The 18,767-nt window shown below is 43.3% G+C and overlaps 1 protein-coding gene across 18 annotated transcripts in view; it reads left to right on the top strand.

Moving 5' to 3' along the window:
- Positions 1-17,958, top strand: part of foxp1 (forkhead box P1) — a 544,572-nt gene extending 526,614 nt beyond the window's left edge. For all 18 annotated transcript variants that reach the window (XM_031901201.1, XM_031901192.1, XM_031901203.1 and 15 more), the window contains 2 exons: positions 3,170-3,336; positions 12,367-17,958. In XM_031901201.1, the coding sequence (XP_031757061.1) occupies positions 3,170-3,336; positions 12,367-12,511 (312 nt within the window). In that variant the 3' untranslated portion in view covers positions 12,512-17,958. The remainder of the gene's footprint in view (positions 1-3,169; positions 3,337-12,366) is intronic.
- Positions 17,959-18,767: the final 809 nt, after the last annotated feature.

Here is an 18,767-nt window from a genome sequence, read left to right on the forward strand (position 1 = left end):
ACCCCTTATTGGGGGCAGAACAGCCCTATTGGGTTTATTTAATGGTTAAATGATTCTCTTTTCTCTGTAATAATAAAACAGTACCTGTACTTGATCCCAACTAAGATATAATTACCCCTTATTGGGGCAGAACAGCCCTATTGGGTTTATTTAATGGTTAAATGATTCCCTTTTCTCTGTAATAATAAAACAGTACCTGTACTTGATCCCAACTAAGATATAATAACCCCTTATTGGGGGCAGAACAGCCCTATTGGGTTTATTTAATGGTTAAATGATTCCCTTTTCTCTGTAATAATAAAACAGTACCTGTACTTGATCCCAACTAAGATATAATTACCCCTTATTGGGGGCAGAACAGCCCTATTGGGTTTATTTCATGGTTAAATGATTCCCTTTTCTCTGTAATAATAAAACAGTACCTGTACTTGATCCCAACTAAGATATAATTACCCCTTATTGGGGGCAGAACAGCCCTATTGGGTTTATTTAATGGTTAAATGATTCCCTTTTCTCTGTAATAATAAAACAGTACCTGTACTTGATCCCAACTTGCCCCCCTTTGGGGGCAAAACAATCCTATAATGTCTACATGATTTTTAGTTAGCTTAAGGTAGATCCAAATTACGGAAAAATCCCTTCTTCAGAAAACCCCAGGTCCCCAGCATTCTGGATAATGGAACCTATACCTGTATAAATGTACATACTCAGATACAATGTGAGATTTCATGGGTCATTTTCTCACTGCATCTCAGAGGAACATTAGTAATGTAATAGAAACGTTAGACTTACCCCCCCTCCCCGTGTTGTTCTCAGGGTACCAGTAACACACAGGGCTCAAATGGAAGCCAAACAATAATGTTTATTATTAGATTTGTAGCTGCTCCAAAAATAGAAAAGATAAAGAGAAAACGGTCCCTTCTAAAAATGTTCCTAACGATTTGGACTTTGCACGGAGACGAGGGAAACGCAGCGATTGTAAATAGCAGTCATTAGTTGCTTACTGTCCCCCGAGCCTTGTGAAATATGATTTTAAGGGCCGCTCTGCCGGTAGAATACTATTAAGATTACAAGCACAATTTACATTCATGAGGCTGAAAGGCAAAATGAAATGAATTCGGCGCTCTATCAGATCCCGTCCTTAACTATGACTAATTCCAATTAGTATGCTCAGCAGATTTAACTGGGCTTGTTCTGGAAATCCAACACGAGCAGTTATCTTCATTTAAGTCTCCCACAAGCCCCCGTGATTGGTTGGTGCGGGCGCATATCCCCCTATTGTCCTTCTTACCCTTTATTTGCCTGTTTGTGTACAGCCGACGGGTTACGTACAGAAAGGCTTCTCCTCTTCAGTTTAAACATTCCCAGATGTATTGAGAGCGACGCAGCGATGATCAAATAAATAACCGACACAATAGCGGGTGTATCGAGCCTGTAGCGCCGGTAATGGGATAATGAAGCCGCTTAACCCTTTCCCTGCACTGGGGCACGGATCAAAGGGGATCAAATGTAGTAGCTACAGCGCTGGTACAAAATATAGTGATTTGTTTTCCATATATATATATATATCTCACTTTCTGACCACCCCAAGCTGTAGTATATTAGTATGTTTCCCTCTGAAAGATGATTTGTCTGATCAAACTGGCAAATTGGAGAACAGGACCATCCAATGACCTGATTTGGTTCATGTTAGGGAATATAGGTTTGTTATGGGCCAACCCTTCCAGTTCATCTGCCCCATGGGATATAACAGCAGATATCCAGCTGATTAGTTGATTCAGTTGACCTGGGTTGGACTAGCCTGCGAGGGTTCCAGAGGGTCTTGTGTTGGACTAGCATGCGAGGGTTCCAGAGGGTCTCGTGTTGGACTAGCCTGCAAGGGTTCCAGAGGGTCTTGTGTTGAACTAGCCTGCGAGGGTTCCAGAGGGTCTCGTGTTGGACTAGCCTGCGAGGGTTCCAGAGGGTCTCGTGTTGGACTAGCCTGCGAGGGTTCCAGAGGGTCTTGTGTTGAACTAGCCTGCGAGGGTTCCAGAGAGTCTTGTGTTGGACTAGCCTGCGAGGGTTCCAGAGGGTCTTGTGTTGGACTAGCCTGCGAGGGTTCCAGAGGGTCTCGTGTTGGACTAGCCTGCATGGGTTCCAGAGGGTCTCGTGTTGGACTAACCTGTGAGGGTTCCAGAGGGTCTCATGTTGGACTAGCCTGCGAGGGTTCTAGAGGGTCCCGTTTTGGATTAGCCTGCGAGGGTTCCAGAGGGGCTTGTGTTGGACTAGCCTGCGAGGGTTCTAGAGGGTCCTTTGTTGGACTAGCCTGCGGAGGGTTCCAGAGGGGCTTGTGTTGGACTAGCCTGCGAGGGTTCCAGAGGGTCTCATGTTGGACTAGCCTGTGAGGGTTCCAGAGGGTCTCATGTTGGACTAGCCTGCGAGGGTTCCAGAGGGTCTCATGTTGGACTAGCCTGTGAGGGTTCCAGAGGGTCTCAAGGTTGGCCACAGCCAAGGACAATTCACATCAGCCCTCTATCACTTCTTAATTAGATCTGTTTGACTCATATTGCAATTAGCACTGTCTACATCTTATTGTTGTGAGAGAAGCCCCTTGATGCAGGTTCTCTAGTGCAGAGGTCCCTAAACACCGGCCGTGGACCGGTGCCCCTCTGATCCCGACTGCAGTCTTTAATAGCTTCAAAGACAAAGAAAATGGCTTTTAAAATGGCTACTTTATTGGTTTAATTATGTGCCCAAAATGGTTCTTGAAAAAATTGTCTTATTTGAAGTTGGTCCATGGTGCAAATAAGGTTGGAGACCGCTGCTGTAGTGGACCCTGGGAGGCACACAGCATTTGGTCAGTGGGCAACAAGCATATCCATAAGGCATACACTATGTTTCTAGGATAGGAACCTTCCTTCTTGGAAACCTGAAGAAGGGGTTCTGTAGCCCAAAGTACGTCCCTTGTATATGCCATAACCAGTGGGTATGAATGCATGTATAATTTATGTCAATATAGTTATTGTAGATATGCCATAATGCCATAAACATTTCTTATAAAGACCCATAGCAACACAAAGGATAAAGGGGATTAAGTTGTCTTCCTATGATGAGTGTGAGAGCCGGTGTCGGATGATCTTCAGTCATGCTGTGTAGATTACAAACTTGTCTCTTTGTATGTGTTTGGCAGGCTTCAATGGCAGAGAACAGTTTACCTCTATACACTACTGCATCCATGGGAAATCCTGCCCTCAACAGCTTAGCAAATGCAATGAGAGAAGACTTAAACGGAGTCATGGAGCATACGAATAGTAATGGAAGCGACAGCAGCCCGGGACGTTCCCCTATGCAAGGAATGTAAGTACAAAGGGAATGTGTCTGTACAGTACATTCAGTGATCTGTCCATTAGCCCACGGCAAACCCAGAGAGGGTTAATTAAGGTGAAAATTAATCATTGTGAATATGTGGCTTTTAAGCTCTGTATGAGAGTCTGTCCAAAGCCCAATACATGTTGAGATCAATGTCACCAACTGGCCAAGCTTGCTCTTTAACAGCGGATATAGTGTCACTCCATGGACTGTTTGAGTCAAGAGTTAAATGGGAAGGATATGTCATTTAGTTTCATAGTTACAGGGGCTGGCAGAAATATCAGCTGGCCTGTATTTATTGGTTGCACTTCAGTAGGTCGGTGCATGTCGCAAGGAGTGCTACCACCTAATATTAGCGGGGCCATTGGGCCCCTTGTGTTTTGGGTGCTTCAAAGCCACTTAATTATGGAAGAAATAACACTGAACTATAATAGATTTTTTTTAAAAACACTCTGTGACTGGTATATTAAGGGAGTCATACCATGGGAACAAAAACATGGGGCTTTTACGTGCTGGGAGCAATACCATGGGGCTAGAATGTGGTGGGAGCAATGCCATGGGGCCAGAATGTGGCGGGAGCAATACCATGGGGCTAGAATGTGGCGGGAGCGATACCATGGGGCTAGAAGGTGGCGGGAGCGATACCATGGGGCTAGAAGGTGGCGGGAGCGATACCATGGGGCTAGAAGGTGGCGGGAGCGATACCATGGGGCTAGAATGTGTAGGGAGCGATACCATGGGGCTAGAATATAGTGAGAGCGAGACCATGGGGCTAGAATGTGGCGGGAGTAATACCATGGGGCTAGAATGTGTAGGGAGCGATACCATGGGGCTAGAATGTGGTGGGAGTAATACCATGGGGCTAGAATGTGTAGGGAGCGATACCATGGGGCTAGAATGTGGCGTGAGCGAGACCATGGGGCTAGAATGTGGCGGGAACGATACCATGGGGCTAGAAGGTGGCAGGAGCGATACCATGGGGCTAGAATGTGTAGGGAGCGATACCATGGGGCTAGAATGTGGTGGGAGTAATACCATGGGGCTAGAATGTGTAGGGAGCGATACCATGGGGCTAGAATGTGTAGGGAGCGATACCATGGGGCTAGAATGTGGCGGGAGCGAGACCATGGGGCTAGAATGTGGCGGGAGCGATACCATGGGGCTAGAATGTGTAGGGAGCAATACCATGGGGCTAGAATGTGGCGGGAGTAATACCATGGGGCTAGAATGTGGCGGGAGCAATACTATGGGGCTAGAATGTGGCGGGAGCAATACCATGGGGCTAGAATGTGGCGGGAGCAATACTATGGGGCTAGAATGTGGCGGGAGCAATACCATGGGGCTAGAATGTGGCGGGAGCGATACTGAGGAGCTAGTATAGGCACAAAGCAATATCCTTGGGTGGGAGCAATATAATTGGGTTCATATATGCTGAGAGCAATACTATGGAGCTAGTATGGGCAAGAAGTACTGTCACTGGGCTAGTATGTGGTGGGAACAAAATCATTAGGCTAGTATGTTCTGGAAACAATATCTTTGGACTAGTTTGTGCTGGAACAATAACATGGGGCTATTATGGGCAGGAAGCAATATAATTGGGCTAGTATGTGCAGAGAACATTATCATGGGTCTATATGGGCTAGGATGCAATATCCTAGCAGAAATTGTTTTGGGCCGTTATATACTGTAATTAACCTGTTATTAACCTGAAAGAAAACAATTTTCCTGGTGCCTAGCCTTAGCGTGTATTACTAGCCCATCAACTGGTTAAATGAGGGGCTCAGCCTAAGAACACCCCATGCCTCCCTTTTATTTTCCAGATCAGATACCCTTAGTCTAGCTTTGTTGCTCTGTTTACACTCCGGCAGTCATAAAGTCATATTCCTACACTATCCCAATATTGCCGTTCCCCACTGAGTGAACCTAACCATAGCAACCGGTATCCATGCGAGAGGCCAAGTCGAAAGAACGTTACATTCAAGGAATATGTCTCCGAACAATAAAAGCTCTATGGTTATTGCGATGCCCTAACATCACGGTGTGAGCGAGCTTGATGAGTGCAATTTAGCCGTCCCCACGGTGTGTGACCGCCTCGCGCGCAGCAATAACCGACGGCCGATTGGTGGAACGTCCCAGGAAGGAGATGTGTGCGCCTAGCCACGGGCTGCTATTTGTCTACTCGCTGAACAAACACAAAACGTTGGCTGTCGATGAATAGGAATGAATATAATTCCTATTATAACCTTTACTGCAGTACATTAAACACACAGCGCAGCCCCGAGACGCTTATTTACCGCACCTTAAAGCCTTAAGAATTTCTACATCACTAAACGACTTCTGTATAAACGAGAGAGCTTTATTTAGAGTTATTGCCCTCCCCAGGACAGCCACTTGATTAATTGCGAGAGCCATTACCCCCCCCCCCCCCCACCCCTGTGCTAGCGAGGTACATTACGTGGGAAACTGCCACGCCGCGTCCTTTTAAAAACTGCAGTAAACAGTTATGATGCGTCTAATTCCTGAGCATCCCAATAAATTAGAATCAATCAGGCTTTAAGTACTAACATTATCTCTCCATTACCTTGTTAGCATGGAAACGGCAGCCGAAAGAAAGTTTCTCTTTGCCTTTCTGTGATAGGAACGTAAGGATAATATGCTTTAAAGGGGAACTGGAATTATTATTATTAACATTTATTTATAAAGCGCCAACATATTCCGCAGCGCTGTACAATAAGTGGGTTTCATACATTGGACGTACAGAGTAACATATAAAGCAACCAATAACCGATACAGGAGGTGAAGAGAGCCCTGCCCAAAAGAGCTTACAATCTACAAGGAGAAAGGGTTGAGACACAAGGTGTGGGATGCACGGCCTACGTTCGTTTTATACGTCATGGTCGGCATAAAATTCTATTATTATTCCTTGGTGTTGTCTTCCTGCCATTTATTTTAGGGATGCTGACACTTTTTAGAAGCTGTCGCCAACTTGGGATGGCACTTTAGGAAGTCTGACTACTATGTGCTCCCACAGAGAAAAGATGGCGGCAACTGGACTTCCTGTGCTTCCTAGTCACTGGGAACTAGAAGAACAGGAAGGCCAATTGCCGCCATCTTTTCTCTACGGGAGCACATAGTAGTCGGACTTCCTAAAGTCCAGAAAAATGGGTTAATTGTATATCCTGTCATGGGCGTAACATGGAAGACATTTTTAAAAGGCGTACTATAGCTTTGAGAAGACAATTAAGCAGTGGTTTTTGGATGATTTCGGTTCAAGTCCCCATTTGACTTCCAGTATCTGGTTAGGACTCTCCTTACCTAATAACAAGCTAAGAGATATAAGAAAACTTTTTATGAGCCATTTGATTAATAGAAGGGAACCATAATATTTCCATTTTACGGGGCATACCCTAGCGCAGTGATCCCCAACCAGTGGCTCAGAGGCAACATGTTGCTCCCCAACCCCTTGGATGTTGCTCCCAGTGGCCTCAAAGCAGGTGCTTATTTTTGAATTCCTGGCTTGGGGGCAAGTTTTGGTTGCATAAAACCCAGTATAATGCCAAACAGAACCTTCTATAGGCTGCCAGTCCACATGAAGTATGGGGCTTTTACATTCAAGACACACAGTCTGATCAGAAAAAATATTTAGGGCATGGCATGTGATTTAAAAGTACAGAACTTTATTACTAACAGTTCCCCTATAAGAATTTGCAGGCAGAGTAAGTACTTTTCCATGAAAGCGTCCAAAAGAAACGCGTAGAAGCGGAATGCGCCATGCTGTGCGCACCGTCAGGGCTTTACCAGCCACGAGCTCGGCTCTTGTGCTCACAAAGTGCACAAATAAAGAGATTTATTCAGATGTGGAAAATATAAAAATCTCTTCCAAGTGAGGTTGTTTACAAAGAACGGATGAAGGGGTCAGAGCTCAGTTCATGAGGTTTGCCTGATCGTTCCAAGAGCTGACGATCATTTTAACTGGAGCGGGTTTGGGCAAACCTGAGAGTGTAATATATTAATATTGTTATTTATGTCCCTTATTTTTTTACTGTCATTTAACTCATTTCTTAAGATGAGCAACTTCATCTTCAACTTGTTACAGAGAGTGACTCTAATACCGTATGGCAGTGGCAGGGCGGCCTTAGGCGCTAGAGTTCATACTGGGCAGCTCTCCCCAGGGCTTTGCTCCTCACAAACACACGTTTACGATACATATAAGCCTAACACATAAAATATTGTCCACCACACCCCAATTAAAGGTGCCCATACACGTTAAGATCTGCTCGCTTGGCGATGTTGGCAAGTGAGCGGATCTTCTCCCGATATCCCCACCTACGGGTGGTCGATATCGGGAAAATGTAGGCCCTGGTGCCAAACGATCGAATTCTAATGGTGGCAATGGCATTGTCGCTTCGGGGACTGCATCAATGAGCCGATGGGGTCCCCGATCTGACTGAATCTTTTAACCTGCCCGATCGATATCTGCCCAATTTCAGGCCAGATATCGGTCGGGCAGAACCCTCGTTCCTGCCCCAACATGGGCCGATTAGCTGCCGACTCGGTCCAAGGGACCAATATCAGCAGCTACAATCAGCCCGTGTATGGGCACCTTAAGCCCAAGGTGTGGCCCTTCATAAGCAGATAAAGGGCCAAAGGTTGGACAAAAGTATTATAAAGTTTTACTTTCATTATCTTGCCCTGCTGGATGTTACTTGCTGCCTACAGCAGGCTTCATTTAGTCCCCCCAATGCCAATGGTAGTACTGTGATTTGTTTTACTTGGTACTTGTGTGGAGAACCATAACAGCCCCCCAGGAAGTGTATGTGTAAAGGCAATAATTAGTAATTACCAGCAACTCTTATGAGTTCTTTAACTGCCCTTCAGCTCCTTGTTCAGGGGGCATTAATAATTTGGTTTAATTACAGATGAAAGAGGGAAGGGGCGACTGTAAAAAAAACTTTGCTAGCAGGTCATGTGCATTAGATTCCAGATAATTCCTTCCCCGTAGCCTTTAACAAAAGCCAGACGGTCACGTGCACATTCTGTATCGTTAACGTCTTCATTCTGATCCGATCTTCTAATACAGAGGATTTGCATGTAAAGTGATTGCATTGATCCATTAGTCAGTGCTCAAGAGCAGATGAAAGAGAATTTAGGGATGCCTAGTAGCCTGTCCACTCGGGAAAGTCTTAAAGAAGTTCTGCGGTTCACACGCCTTTGAAAATATATATACGTTGCCTCAGTGATACACGTGTTGGGTTTACTGCATAGTAAGTAGCAGGAGGAGGGGCTTCCAAAGAGAACGCCTTCATACTAATTAGCCTATGACATCAAAGTTGGTTTAGTGGTTGACTAAAGGCACCACAAGTCCATGACAAGTCAGTCATCTGTGTTACAGGTCGTGTTGTATGCTGCACCTAGAACGTGGATAAAGAACAGTATTATCTTGATTGTTGCCACTTAAATGGCCAATTCTCTTGTGGTTCAGTTGTTATTAAGCTTGTGGATTCCACTGTTGAGTGAGTCAATATGGCCACCTGTCCAGTTAGTGCTGGAATAGGGCCCTACTTTATTATTCTATTTGCAACCATGGCCATTTTGCTCTATAAATCCCACCGGATTCCTTGATGAGCATTTTGTGTAGTGAATCCTTGTTTAGTAGTTTTGACCATACACTATGGGGCAGATTCATCAAAGTACGAGTTCGAATCCCGGAAATGGGTAAAATTCTGATTAGATATGATCATTTCTGATGATCGGAAGAGTCCCGAAAATGCTTACGAAAAAATCTTCAAAAATCACAATATATTGGCGATCCGAAAGTCACAAAATTTTCGTATCCGAACGATCGTAAACGGTGGGCTTGAATGAATCCCAAACTTTCCTACTCGTTGCGACAAATACAGTTTTGTCGCAAAGTACGAAACAGTTGCGCAAAAAATACGCACAGTTCTATAAATGAGAAAAAATAAAAATATTTTGAATTCGGTCTCAATCGTACTTTGATGAATGTGCCCCTAAACCTTCTAGGCATGGCCATTTTGGACAGTGAGCTCCATATTGTTTTTTGGAAAGGTCCATCTTTTGCATTGACCTTTTTCTGTACAGTTGAGAGAGCAGAGGTTGCCCACAGCATTTGTTTATAGCTCTAGGCAAGGTTGTCCACCATGATGAATAAACAGCATTGCATCTACGTTCAGATATAATTACTATGCAGTCTTATGTAGGACAGTATAAGTCCCTGTGGACCTTCATACCAAACATAAAAACTCAGAGCTTGTCAATAAAAATGCTTGTATAGACACGCAATGCCGCCTTGTGAGTTTACTGGTTCAGCTTCCAGTTGGAAATGGTGACAGTTAGAAGGAGAGATGTTCCGTGGGCGAGGGTGTTACCCAGTGAGAAAAGAGCGACTGTTTAATTCATTAACACAACGTGCTTTCAGACATTGCATTAAAAAGCCAATTGTATCATAAGAGAACGGGGCCTTTACTTTAGCTCCTCATCTCTAATATGAGATAATGTCAGTAAAATGACACTTTCCTGCGCTGTTTCAAAGGCCAGGCAGTGTTTATGCATTCGGGTATTTTGCATGACAAAAGCCACTCGGCGGTGGAAAAAAACCCCCCTGTAATTGCTATTTGTAAAGGCAGACCTGTAAATATGATTTACGCACAACATTTTTCCCATTGTTATCATAACTGTTGTGTACGATCGGCCCTATTCCCCCGTGGGTTATTCATGTGCTCTTCCATAATGGGAAATTTGGCAGATCTCATCTCCTGAGTGCATCCTTGTGCCCACCGCGAGCCGGGGATCATGTTTTTCCTTGTTTACAGCTGACAGTGTTATTATTCTGGTTAGGACTGTGCTTTCTTATCGCATTGTTGCGTCGAGCGGAGCCTTTTTTTCCCCCCTCTCTCCATTTGTGTTTCCTGGCAGAGCTTTTCTTTCTTTATTGACAGTTTGTAGAAATATGCATTAATTTGGAGTTTAAGGCATGTATCATGGTGTCTCGGCGCAGTGTTTGCTTGAAGTTGATTAATGATAGAACCTCACTTGGGGTCGTCCTCTTGAGAGTCGCCTCACAGGTTCTGCATGTTAACTAGCGCAACAGAACACACATTAAGCAATGATTACCCCAGCCTCCTCCAGCCTCTGTGGCCTGACAATTCACACTTACTTTATGGAGTCTCCTTTGATTTATTTATCTGCTAGTTATTTGCTTGTGCCTCTCGGAACACTTATTGTTTAGATCTAATATAGACACTTCCGCTGCCGCTGTTCTGCATGGCTTTCAGTTCCACTTTGTAGGCTGATTACAGATATATTAAATATTATTCCACATCGTTGATACCGGTAATAAGGAAATAAGGAGCCACCCTAAAGGTCCCCATACACGTGAAGATTCGCTTGCTTGACGAGGTCGCCTACGGGTGGGCAATATTGGGGAACGTGTAGGCTAATTCAATCTTTTGGCCCTGGGGCCAAACAAATTATAACGAAGGGTATAGGCAAAGTCGTCTCACATCAACGAGCCGATGCGGTCCCCGATCCGACTAGATTTTTTAAACCTGCCGATCGATATCTGGCTGATTTCAGGCCAGATATCGGTCGGGCAGGCCGTCGTTAGTGCCCCTGCACAGGCCGATTAGCTGCCGAATCAGTCTAAGGGACCAATATCGGTAGCTAGAATCGGCCCGTGTATGGCCACCTTAAGTTCCAGCCTAATTTGTTTTCACTTGAGGGGTGCATTCACTTGTGTGGTCCACCCTTAATGGCCAAAGCCCCTTAGGTGCAGAGCATGTTTCTTTAGGCCTAATGGGAAGAAACAGTTGGAAGACCCACTCCATATCTCTATGAAAGTTCTCATTCATCCATGATATACAGTATCTAGTAGAATTAAGTCTAAAGGTGCCCATACAACTTCAGATCGCCAAGCGAGCGGATCTTCTCCCAATATCCCCCACCTACGAGCCCTGGGGCCAAACGATCGAATTATAACGACGTGTATAGGCAAAGTCAGTCCGGGGACCGCATCAATGAGCCGATGCGGTCCCCGATCCGACTAGATTTTTTAAACCTGCCCGATCGATATCTGCCCGATTTCAGGCCAGATATCGGTCGGGCAGGCCGTCTTTTCTGCCCCTACACGGGCCGATTAGCTGCCGAATCAGTCTAAGGGACCAATATCGGTAGCTAGAATCGGCCCGTGTATGGCCACCTTAAGTGCCAGCCTAATTTGTTTTCACTTGAGGGGTGCATTCACTTGTGTGGTCCACCCTTAATGGCCAAAGCCCCTTAGGTGCAGAGCATGTTTTTTTGGTCCTAATGGGAAGAAACAGTTGGTATACAGGATATACAGGATCTAGTAGAATTAAGTCTAAAGCAATTGGTCTTTCTGAAAAGAAAACGTCTTCAAGACTCATCCAAGTGGCTTTTTTTCTCAGATGAATGGTGAAGTGTTTTCAAGAAAACTCCAGTTTCTTTAGACTGAATTCTACAAGATACCCCCCCCCCCTCAATATGCTCATCCCTTTCTAGATCCTTTCCTTGTATGATGCAATAATAGCAGCAGGATATGTATGTGGACTTTAAAGAAGAACTGCATGGGAGCATCACAAAGTCATTGGCCCCAAACAATCATTTTTAGCTTTAGTTGTTTTGTTTATGTGTCCAAGATATTAAACTTTATGGTTTTGGGAAATCTTTAGTTGAGGCAATAGTCTATTTTATCCAATATGTATTTTTAAGAGTAGTTTCTCCCACCTCCATCCCTTCAGTTCTTCTTAATGACAAGTTCTATTGCTGAGTGTTCTAGAAGCTAGACTTTTAGAACTGTAGTCCAGGTCATAGTAAAGTGATGATGTCCTTGGTCTCATTGGGCAGCCCTGGACTTAGTAGACCCATTATAGAAGGATATGAAGGGTTTTGCTGCCATGGACCAAATATTGCACGATGGCGGTAGTTGGTAGGAGGCTTATAGAGAATTTAAACTATAATTTGCTTTGTTCTATTTTGTAGGCACCAAGTGCATGTTAAGGAAGAACCACTGGATCCCGATGAGAACGAAGGTCCACTATCGTTAGTAACAACAGCAAACCACAGTCCCGAGTTTGACCCTGACAGAGATTATGAAGATGAACCTGTAAATGAGGACATGGAGTAAAACTGTCTCACATCACAGTCCCGAGAAGGAAGACAGTCCGTGGCTGCTGGAGCTCTCCCCCCTTATTGTACAGTCTGGAGAACCCACAGCCATTCAAACGACTCTGATGCGTTAACTCTTAGTGCCATCAAGTATCCCATTTGGGAGTATTTTTGATTTTTCTACTTTTTTTGTTGAAAAAAAAATTTAAAAAAAAAAACAGGAATTTGTACTCAGTGCATTGGACGGACTTGTTTGGTACTCGGAATTCCCTCTCTCTTACAGTCGCCATCAGTGTTGTAAATGTGCGAAACTGGTTTCACTTCTCCACACGCAGCGGACATTGGACTGCAGTGCTGCCAAATCCCGGACACGGAGGACATGGATATAGAGCATGTGTGTCCGGAACTGCAGCTCGTCCCTCTGCCCCGGGGGGGGGCGCAACGTTTCCAATGGACAAAGTATTTGCACAGTACTGCATGTAATATTGATTATCACTGCCTTTCAATCAATTCCTTTGCTTCCATTTGGGATGGGGGATGACATTTTATATATGTGTGTGGGACAGAGACAGAGGCAGAGTAATTATCCCAAACTTCTTAATGTATTGCTTTTTGTTTTTATTGTACTACAACAATTTAAGTTCTGACCTCAGGCCTCCGCTTCAGGCCCAAGGCCTCTCCGAGGCGTAATGTTTTCTGTACTTTTGTGATGAATGTTACCGGGTGTTTTTTTTTTTTTTTATTATATGAAGCCGAATGTCATTCACTTGTTTGTAGTTTTAATGTCATTCATTCCACTTTGCTTGAGTTGCCATCCAGGCTTTCTTTTTTCTTCAGCCACTGATAAGCCATTCCATGTTTTATTCCCTCAAACGCATCCAAACTGCCCTTGACAATAGTGACTTGGATCTTCTATATTATACTGCAAGAATCTGACCGAATGAATGAATGATGGAAATAGGAACATTTTTTTTATACTGTGTGCCCATTGTTCCGGTAGTATATTTATCCCCGGCAGACGGGGACGAAGGGTCACCACTTACAACTATACAGCACAAGCCATTATGCAGCTCTCAGAGGAAGTGGTAGCAAATTAATGCTTTAGAATTCCACGAGCCGGACTGCCGCACAGTCTTTGTAAGCCAATGTCTGTCCTCTTCAACCTTTTCAATTTGCCAATGACAGTCCGCGACCTGGAGACCAGGAACGTTGACACTTTGACCAGGGGGCGGTAGTGATTTTTGGCAAAACGAGCCTCCAAAAGATTATTGAGTTTATGCCCATATTTTATAGTCCTTTGCCAGTAGAGATCTTTTTGTCGTTGTTGTATTTGCTGCCATAAAGAAGACGCCAGTGTCATACGTAGGCTGCTTAACCAAACGTGGGCCAATGAGACCGTTCATGGACCTTCTTAAGTATCTCAGATCAGAGAGAGAAGCGACGATGGGATCTGGTAGCAGAGTTAAAAAATAAGAAGTTCAACTATGACAAGGGGCTCGATGTTCTGTCTGAGTCCAATCTTGCTATTGGCCGAGACAATAAGCTGAGATCTTGCTATGGACATTAAAGGTGCAGTCCCTATTGCATTGTAACCTTTCCCGGCCATGTCTTCTCTTTCTGCTTTCTGTTCCACTCCCTATTCCGCCTGGTTTCCTTCCAGGTCCTGCAGATAATCGCGGTGGGTGGGCCTTTTTAATGGAAAAGCTTTTTTTTTTCACCAAAAACCTTTATTTTTTGTTGTTGCTATCCCTGTATATTGCACTTTTTAAAGTCTGTGTATAATTTATTACCTCAGGCTCAACCACACCGATAGCACTGACATTGGGTTGTGATATCTTACTGTGTTTTACACTAAGGATTTTTAAGCTTTCATTCGCCTCCGTTTTTGATTTTTTTTTTTTTAATGCTGAGCCAAATCTTCTATAAAATGGACAGAAAAAGCGCGAAGAAAAAAAAAGGTTCGATCTTACAATGTACAGAGAGGCGGGGCTGCACTTTTAATTCAACAACAAGTATCTCTGTCCCAGAACACTCAGACACTTCAGTCCTCCAACCACTGTATCATTCATATATTTATGTAGGAGGGTAGCTTTCCCGTTATTCTGCGTACAATCCCTATCAGTTTAACCCATGGTGGGGGCTGCATTATTCTGCAGTATAATATTCCACGAGTCAACGAGCAGCCGGGGGTTGGCCGATCTTCTCCTTTTTTTTTTGTTCCCCTAAACTACCAAAGATTTTTCACAAAGCTAAATGATGTTCTTTGTTACACGCTTTATCTTCCTAAGCCAAATATCCTCTTGTTGTTCATCAAAGGAGGCAGCTGATACTAAAGGGGGAAACCAGCAAGGATTATTAGGCTTATTGCTTGTGCTCTAGGAAACCGCTTCTAAGTTGATTCAGAAATTACGTTCGCAAACCAAAGTAGGTCTTTTTTTTTTCTGTTTCTCCATTGTGACCAAAAAAGGAAAAGCTACATTTTTGGGAACAGTATTAATTTGGGTGCAAATGGGGCGTGATTGATAATGAAGCCCAGTGGGTGTTTCGGGACTTCAACAATCAAGATATTCCACCGTCCTTCATAAAGGATTTGGCCAAATACTGAACCGAATGGTTGGAAGGGTTACATTTTCAACTTCTGTGTTTATGTGACAAAAAGTCACGTGATTTTTTTAGATTCGATTCAGTTGGCGGAATCCAAATCCTGCCGAATCTTGGGCAAACCCCGAACTGAATCCTGGATTCGGTGCATCCCTAGTTTGAGATTGGTTCAGTGTTTTAATATGGGAGGGGCATGCAGGTTAAGTCTTCATATGATACTGCTCTGTCCAATAGAAGACCCAGATGGTTGGTGTGGTCCACCATCTTTAAAGTTTTACAGATTGCCCTAAGTTCTTTTTTTAATGAACCCAGCCATGATTAATTAAAAAAAAAGTGGGTGCCTCACTATTGTAACCCAATTTCTCGCCTCTATATTTGCAGTTCTGGTTACAAAAAATCCACAGCAAGTGATTGGTGTCACCAGTAGAGAGATTCTTTCATAAGCTATTGTATTGTGTCATTGTAAATCAAAAACCCAAAGCACTATTTTTTATAGCACATTGTCAGAAGTTTGGTTGACATTTAGCTAAACTGCCATATCAAAAGCTGGTACCTTTAAAAAATAAGTGAGATGAATAGAAAGTAACGCAGCAGACCAAAAAATAATAATAATACAAAATATATACTTACATTTTATTGAATAAATGTGAGATTCTTGGCACTTCTACATTGTGTTGGCTTGACCCTTTTGCCTCGAATAATATTATTGGCCCCTTTAGTTGAAGGGCCTTCCAATTTCTTAAGCACTAAAAGGAGAGTCAGGGAATAGTTGGGGGTTTGTATAAGCCAGTACACTCCTCTCTGCTCCGAATATTGTCTCACAATATACGCTTCTGCCATATTCTTTTCCTCTGATCTGATAGGATGTGATTGACTCCTTGGTCATTTCCACACCTGCCCACTCATGTTTTTTCTTCTTTTTTTTTTAATAAATAAAACATAGGCAGACTTTTCTCTTTTCTTTTACAAGGTTACCAATTTTTTGCTGGTTTCGAGATCTAACAGTGAACACAAATCCGGTAGATCTGACCATTCTCGGCTTAGCTAAGTTTTAAGCGATACAGCACGAGGAACATGTAAACATACCTCAGTCCTAACCTTTATGGAATTATTCATCCACCGATACATTTCACTAAGTTGCACTTAGTTTGTCGTTGCATGCAAACACAACTATGAAAAAAGAAAAAAAAAATTCTGCATCTCTCACAAAAGAACCGACTGAAAAATCTCAGGCTTAACATCCAGCAAACTCCACTATACAATTGTCTTTTACTTTCCCATTTCCCATTACCGATTTTATTTGAGTTTCACTTACTGTACATATAATTGGAATATGTCTGTGTGAGCATTTATATCGAGGGAGGGGCCAGACGACGGGATAATCCTTGTTTCTATTTTTTTTTTTTTAAAAATGTCTTTGCTGTTCTTTTTTTTTTCTTTCTAATATTCCTTGCAATTTGTTTGTCAGCCACCATTGCTTTGTTGTGCAACCGCTTTATATTAACTCTACTAAGAAAAAAAAATAGCTTTCAAAAAAAAAAAAAACTACTGTATGTAACAAAAATGCAGAAAATGCTGCGTATGTATTTTATTTAGTTACCCTGCTTTAAACGGAAAAAAAAGATGGATGACGTTCGCCGACAACGTGGGAGAAAATCCCTCGATATTTTGCTTTCAAACTGTAACATAGTTGACAGATTTTTTTTTTTTTTTCTATCATTGATTGAAGCATTTTGTACAGTTTTTTGTGTTTTTTGCCAGTTTTTTGATACTTTTCAACCCTTTTATGTTTATCCTACCACTGCCTTTTCTGGCTGTCTTAAGAAAAACGAAAAAAAAAAAAGTTCATATGTTTAAAGTACAAACAAAAAAAGAAAAATGTTTTAAAGTGTTTCTCCTCCTGCAGTAAATATTTTGCATGGTGAATCCTGGTATCACAATTTCAAAAGTTTATCGATGATTAACTGGGAGTGTCGAACTATTAAACTTTTGTATAAAACACTTTACAAGGTGCCAAGATGTAAAGAAAATTTGTTACATGTTTTTTGTTTTTCTTTTTTTTTTTTTTTCTTTTCTCAAAGAAATACATTAAGTGGGCGGTACCGCCTATCCGGTATCTCGCTGTCAGGAATGAGGGTCACAAAAGCCTCCGTGATTGGCCCGTCGGTCTTTTAAAATTGCCAATTTCTCGAGTAGTAAGAGAATGAGGGTCACAAAAGCCTCCGTGATTGGCCCGTCGGTCTTTTAAAATTGCCGATTTCTCGAGTAGTAAGAGAAAAAAAAAGTCAAGGGGTTTTTGTCGGACAAAATCAAAATTGGTCACAAAATCTGGCGGAATTTATTTTGATCTTTTTCACACACAGAAAAGTCTTTGATGCATTGCTGATTCGTCGGCAAAAAGATTAATCCGAATGTTTACAAATCCTTCCATTGTGTTTGTGCCATTGGCCTAACTTTTTATTTTTTTCTGTTTGCATTGTTTCCGCATCCTCATCTGTTCTGATTACTTCTGCTTCATGGGCCAATGTTATTTGTTTGATGTCGGCCAAGCCAGATTTTCCAAGGTTGCAATATTGTCCCAAGCTAAATACACAACCCGAGTGTAAAAGCCACGAGCCTCGATGACAATGGTACAGTCCAGACTGTTAGCTTGGTGCTCCGTGTCTATGTCTTGCCAATGACAGGATATTTTGTTTTGAAAAGGCCTAAAAGAAACTCATTCCTTACATCAATTGTAATTTCCATCATTCCATGTCTGTTGGTGCAGACAATAATAAAAAAAAAAACAAAAAAAAACTTGTGTAGTCAGTACTGATTACTGACAGTATAGCATTCTCTAATGCAATAAAATGCTGGTTGTTCACACTGGTAGTTCTTGTTGTTCTGTCTTTTGATGAGCGTTTCTTACATCGCGGGGCTGATTCGTCAAAGTACGAGTTCGAATCCCGAAATGGGTGAAATTCGGGTTAGATACAATATTTTCCGATGATTGGAAATGTCATGAAAATACTTATGAAAAAATTGTAATAGTCACGATAATATCGTATCGGTGATCCGAAAGTCACTAGATTTTTGTATCCGAAACGGCGGGGAAACCTTTCTGACTTTGAACCTTCTGTGCATGATTTTGGAAGCCTCCCATAGGGCTCAATGGCACTCTGCAGCTCCAACCCGGCCCAAGGAAAGTCTCCCATAGGGCTCAATGGCACTCTGCAGCTCCAACCCGGCCCAAGGAAAGTCTCCCATAGGGCTCAATGGCACTCTGCAGCTCCAACCCGGCCCAAGGAAAGTCTCCCATAGGGCTCAATGGCACTCTGCAGCTCCAACCCGGCCCAAGGAAAGTCTCCCATAGGGCTCAATGGCACTCTGCAGCTCCAACCTGGCCCAAGAAAAGTCTCCCATAGGGCTCAATGGCACTCTGCAGCTCCAACCTGGCCCAAGGAAAGTCTCCCATAGGGCTCAATGGCACTCTGCAGCTCCAACCCGGCCCAAGGAAAGTCTCCCATAGGGCTCAATGGCACTCTGCAGCTCCAACCCGGCCCAAGGAAAGTCTCCCATAGGGCTCAATGGCACTCTGCAGCTCCAACCCGGCCCAAGAAAAGTCTCCCATAGGGCTCAATGGCACTCAGCAGCTCCAACCCGGCCCAAGGAAAGTCTCCCATAGGGCTCAATGG

This window comes from Xenopus tropicalis, chromosome 4, assembly GCF_000004195.4.
Source record: "Xenopus tropicalis strain Nigerian chromosome 4, UCB_Xtro_10.0, whole genome shotgun sequence".
Taxonomy (NCBI): domain Eukaryota; kingdom Metazoa; phylum Chordata; class Amphibia; order Anura; family Pipidae; genus Xenopus; species Xenopus tropicalis.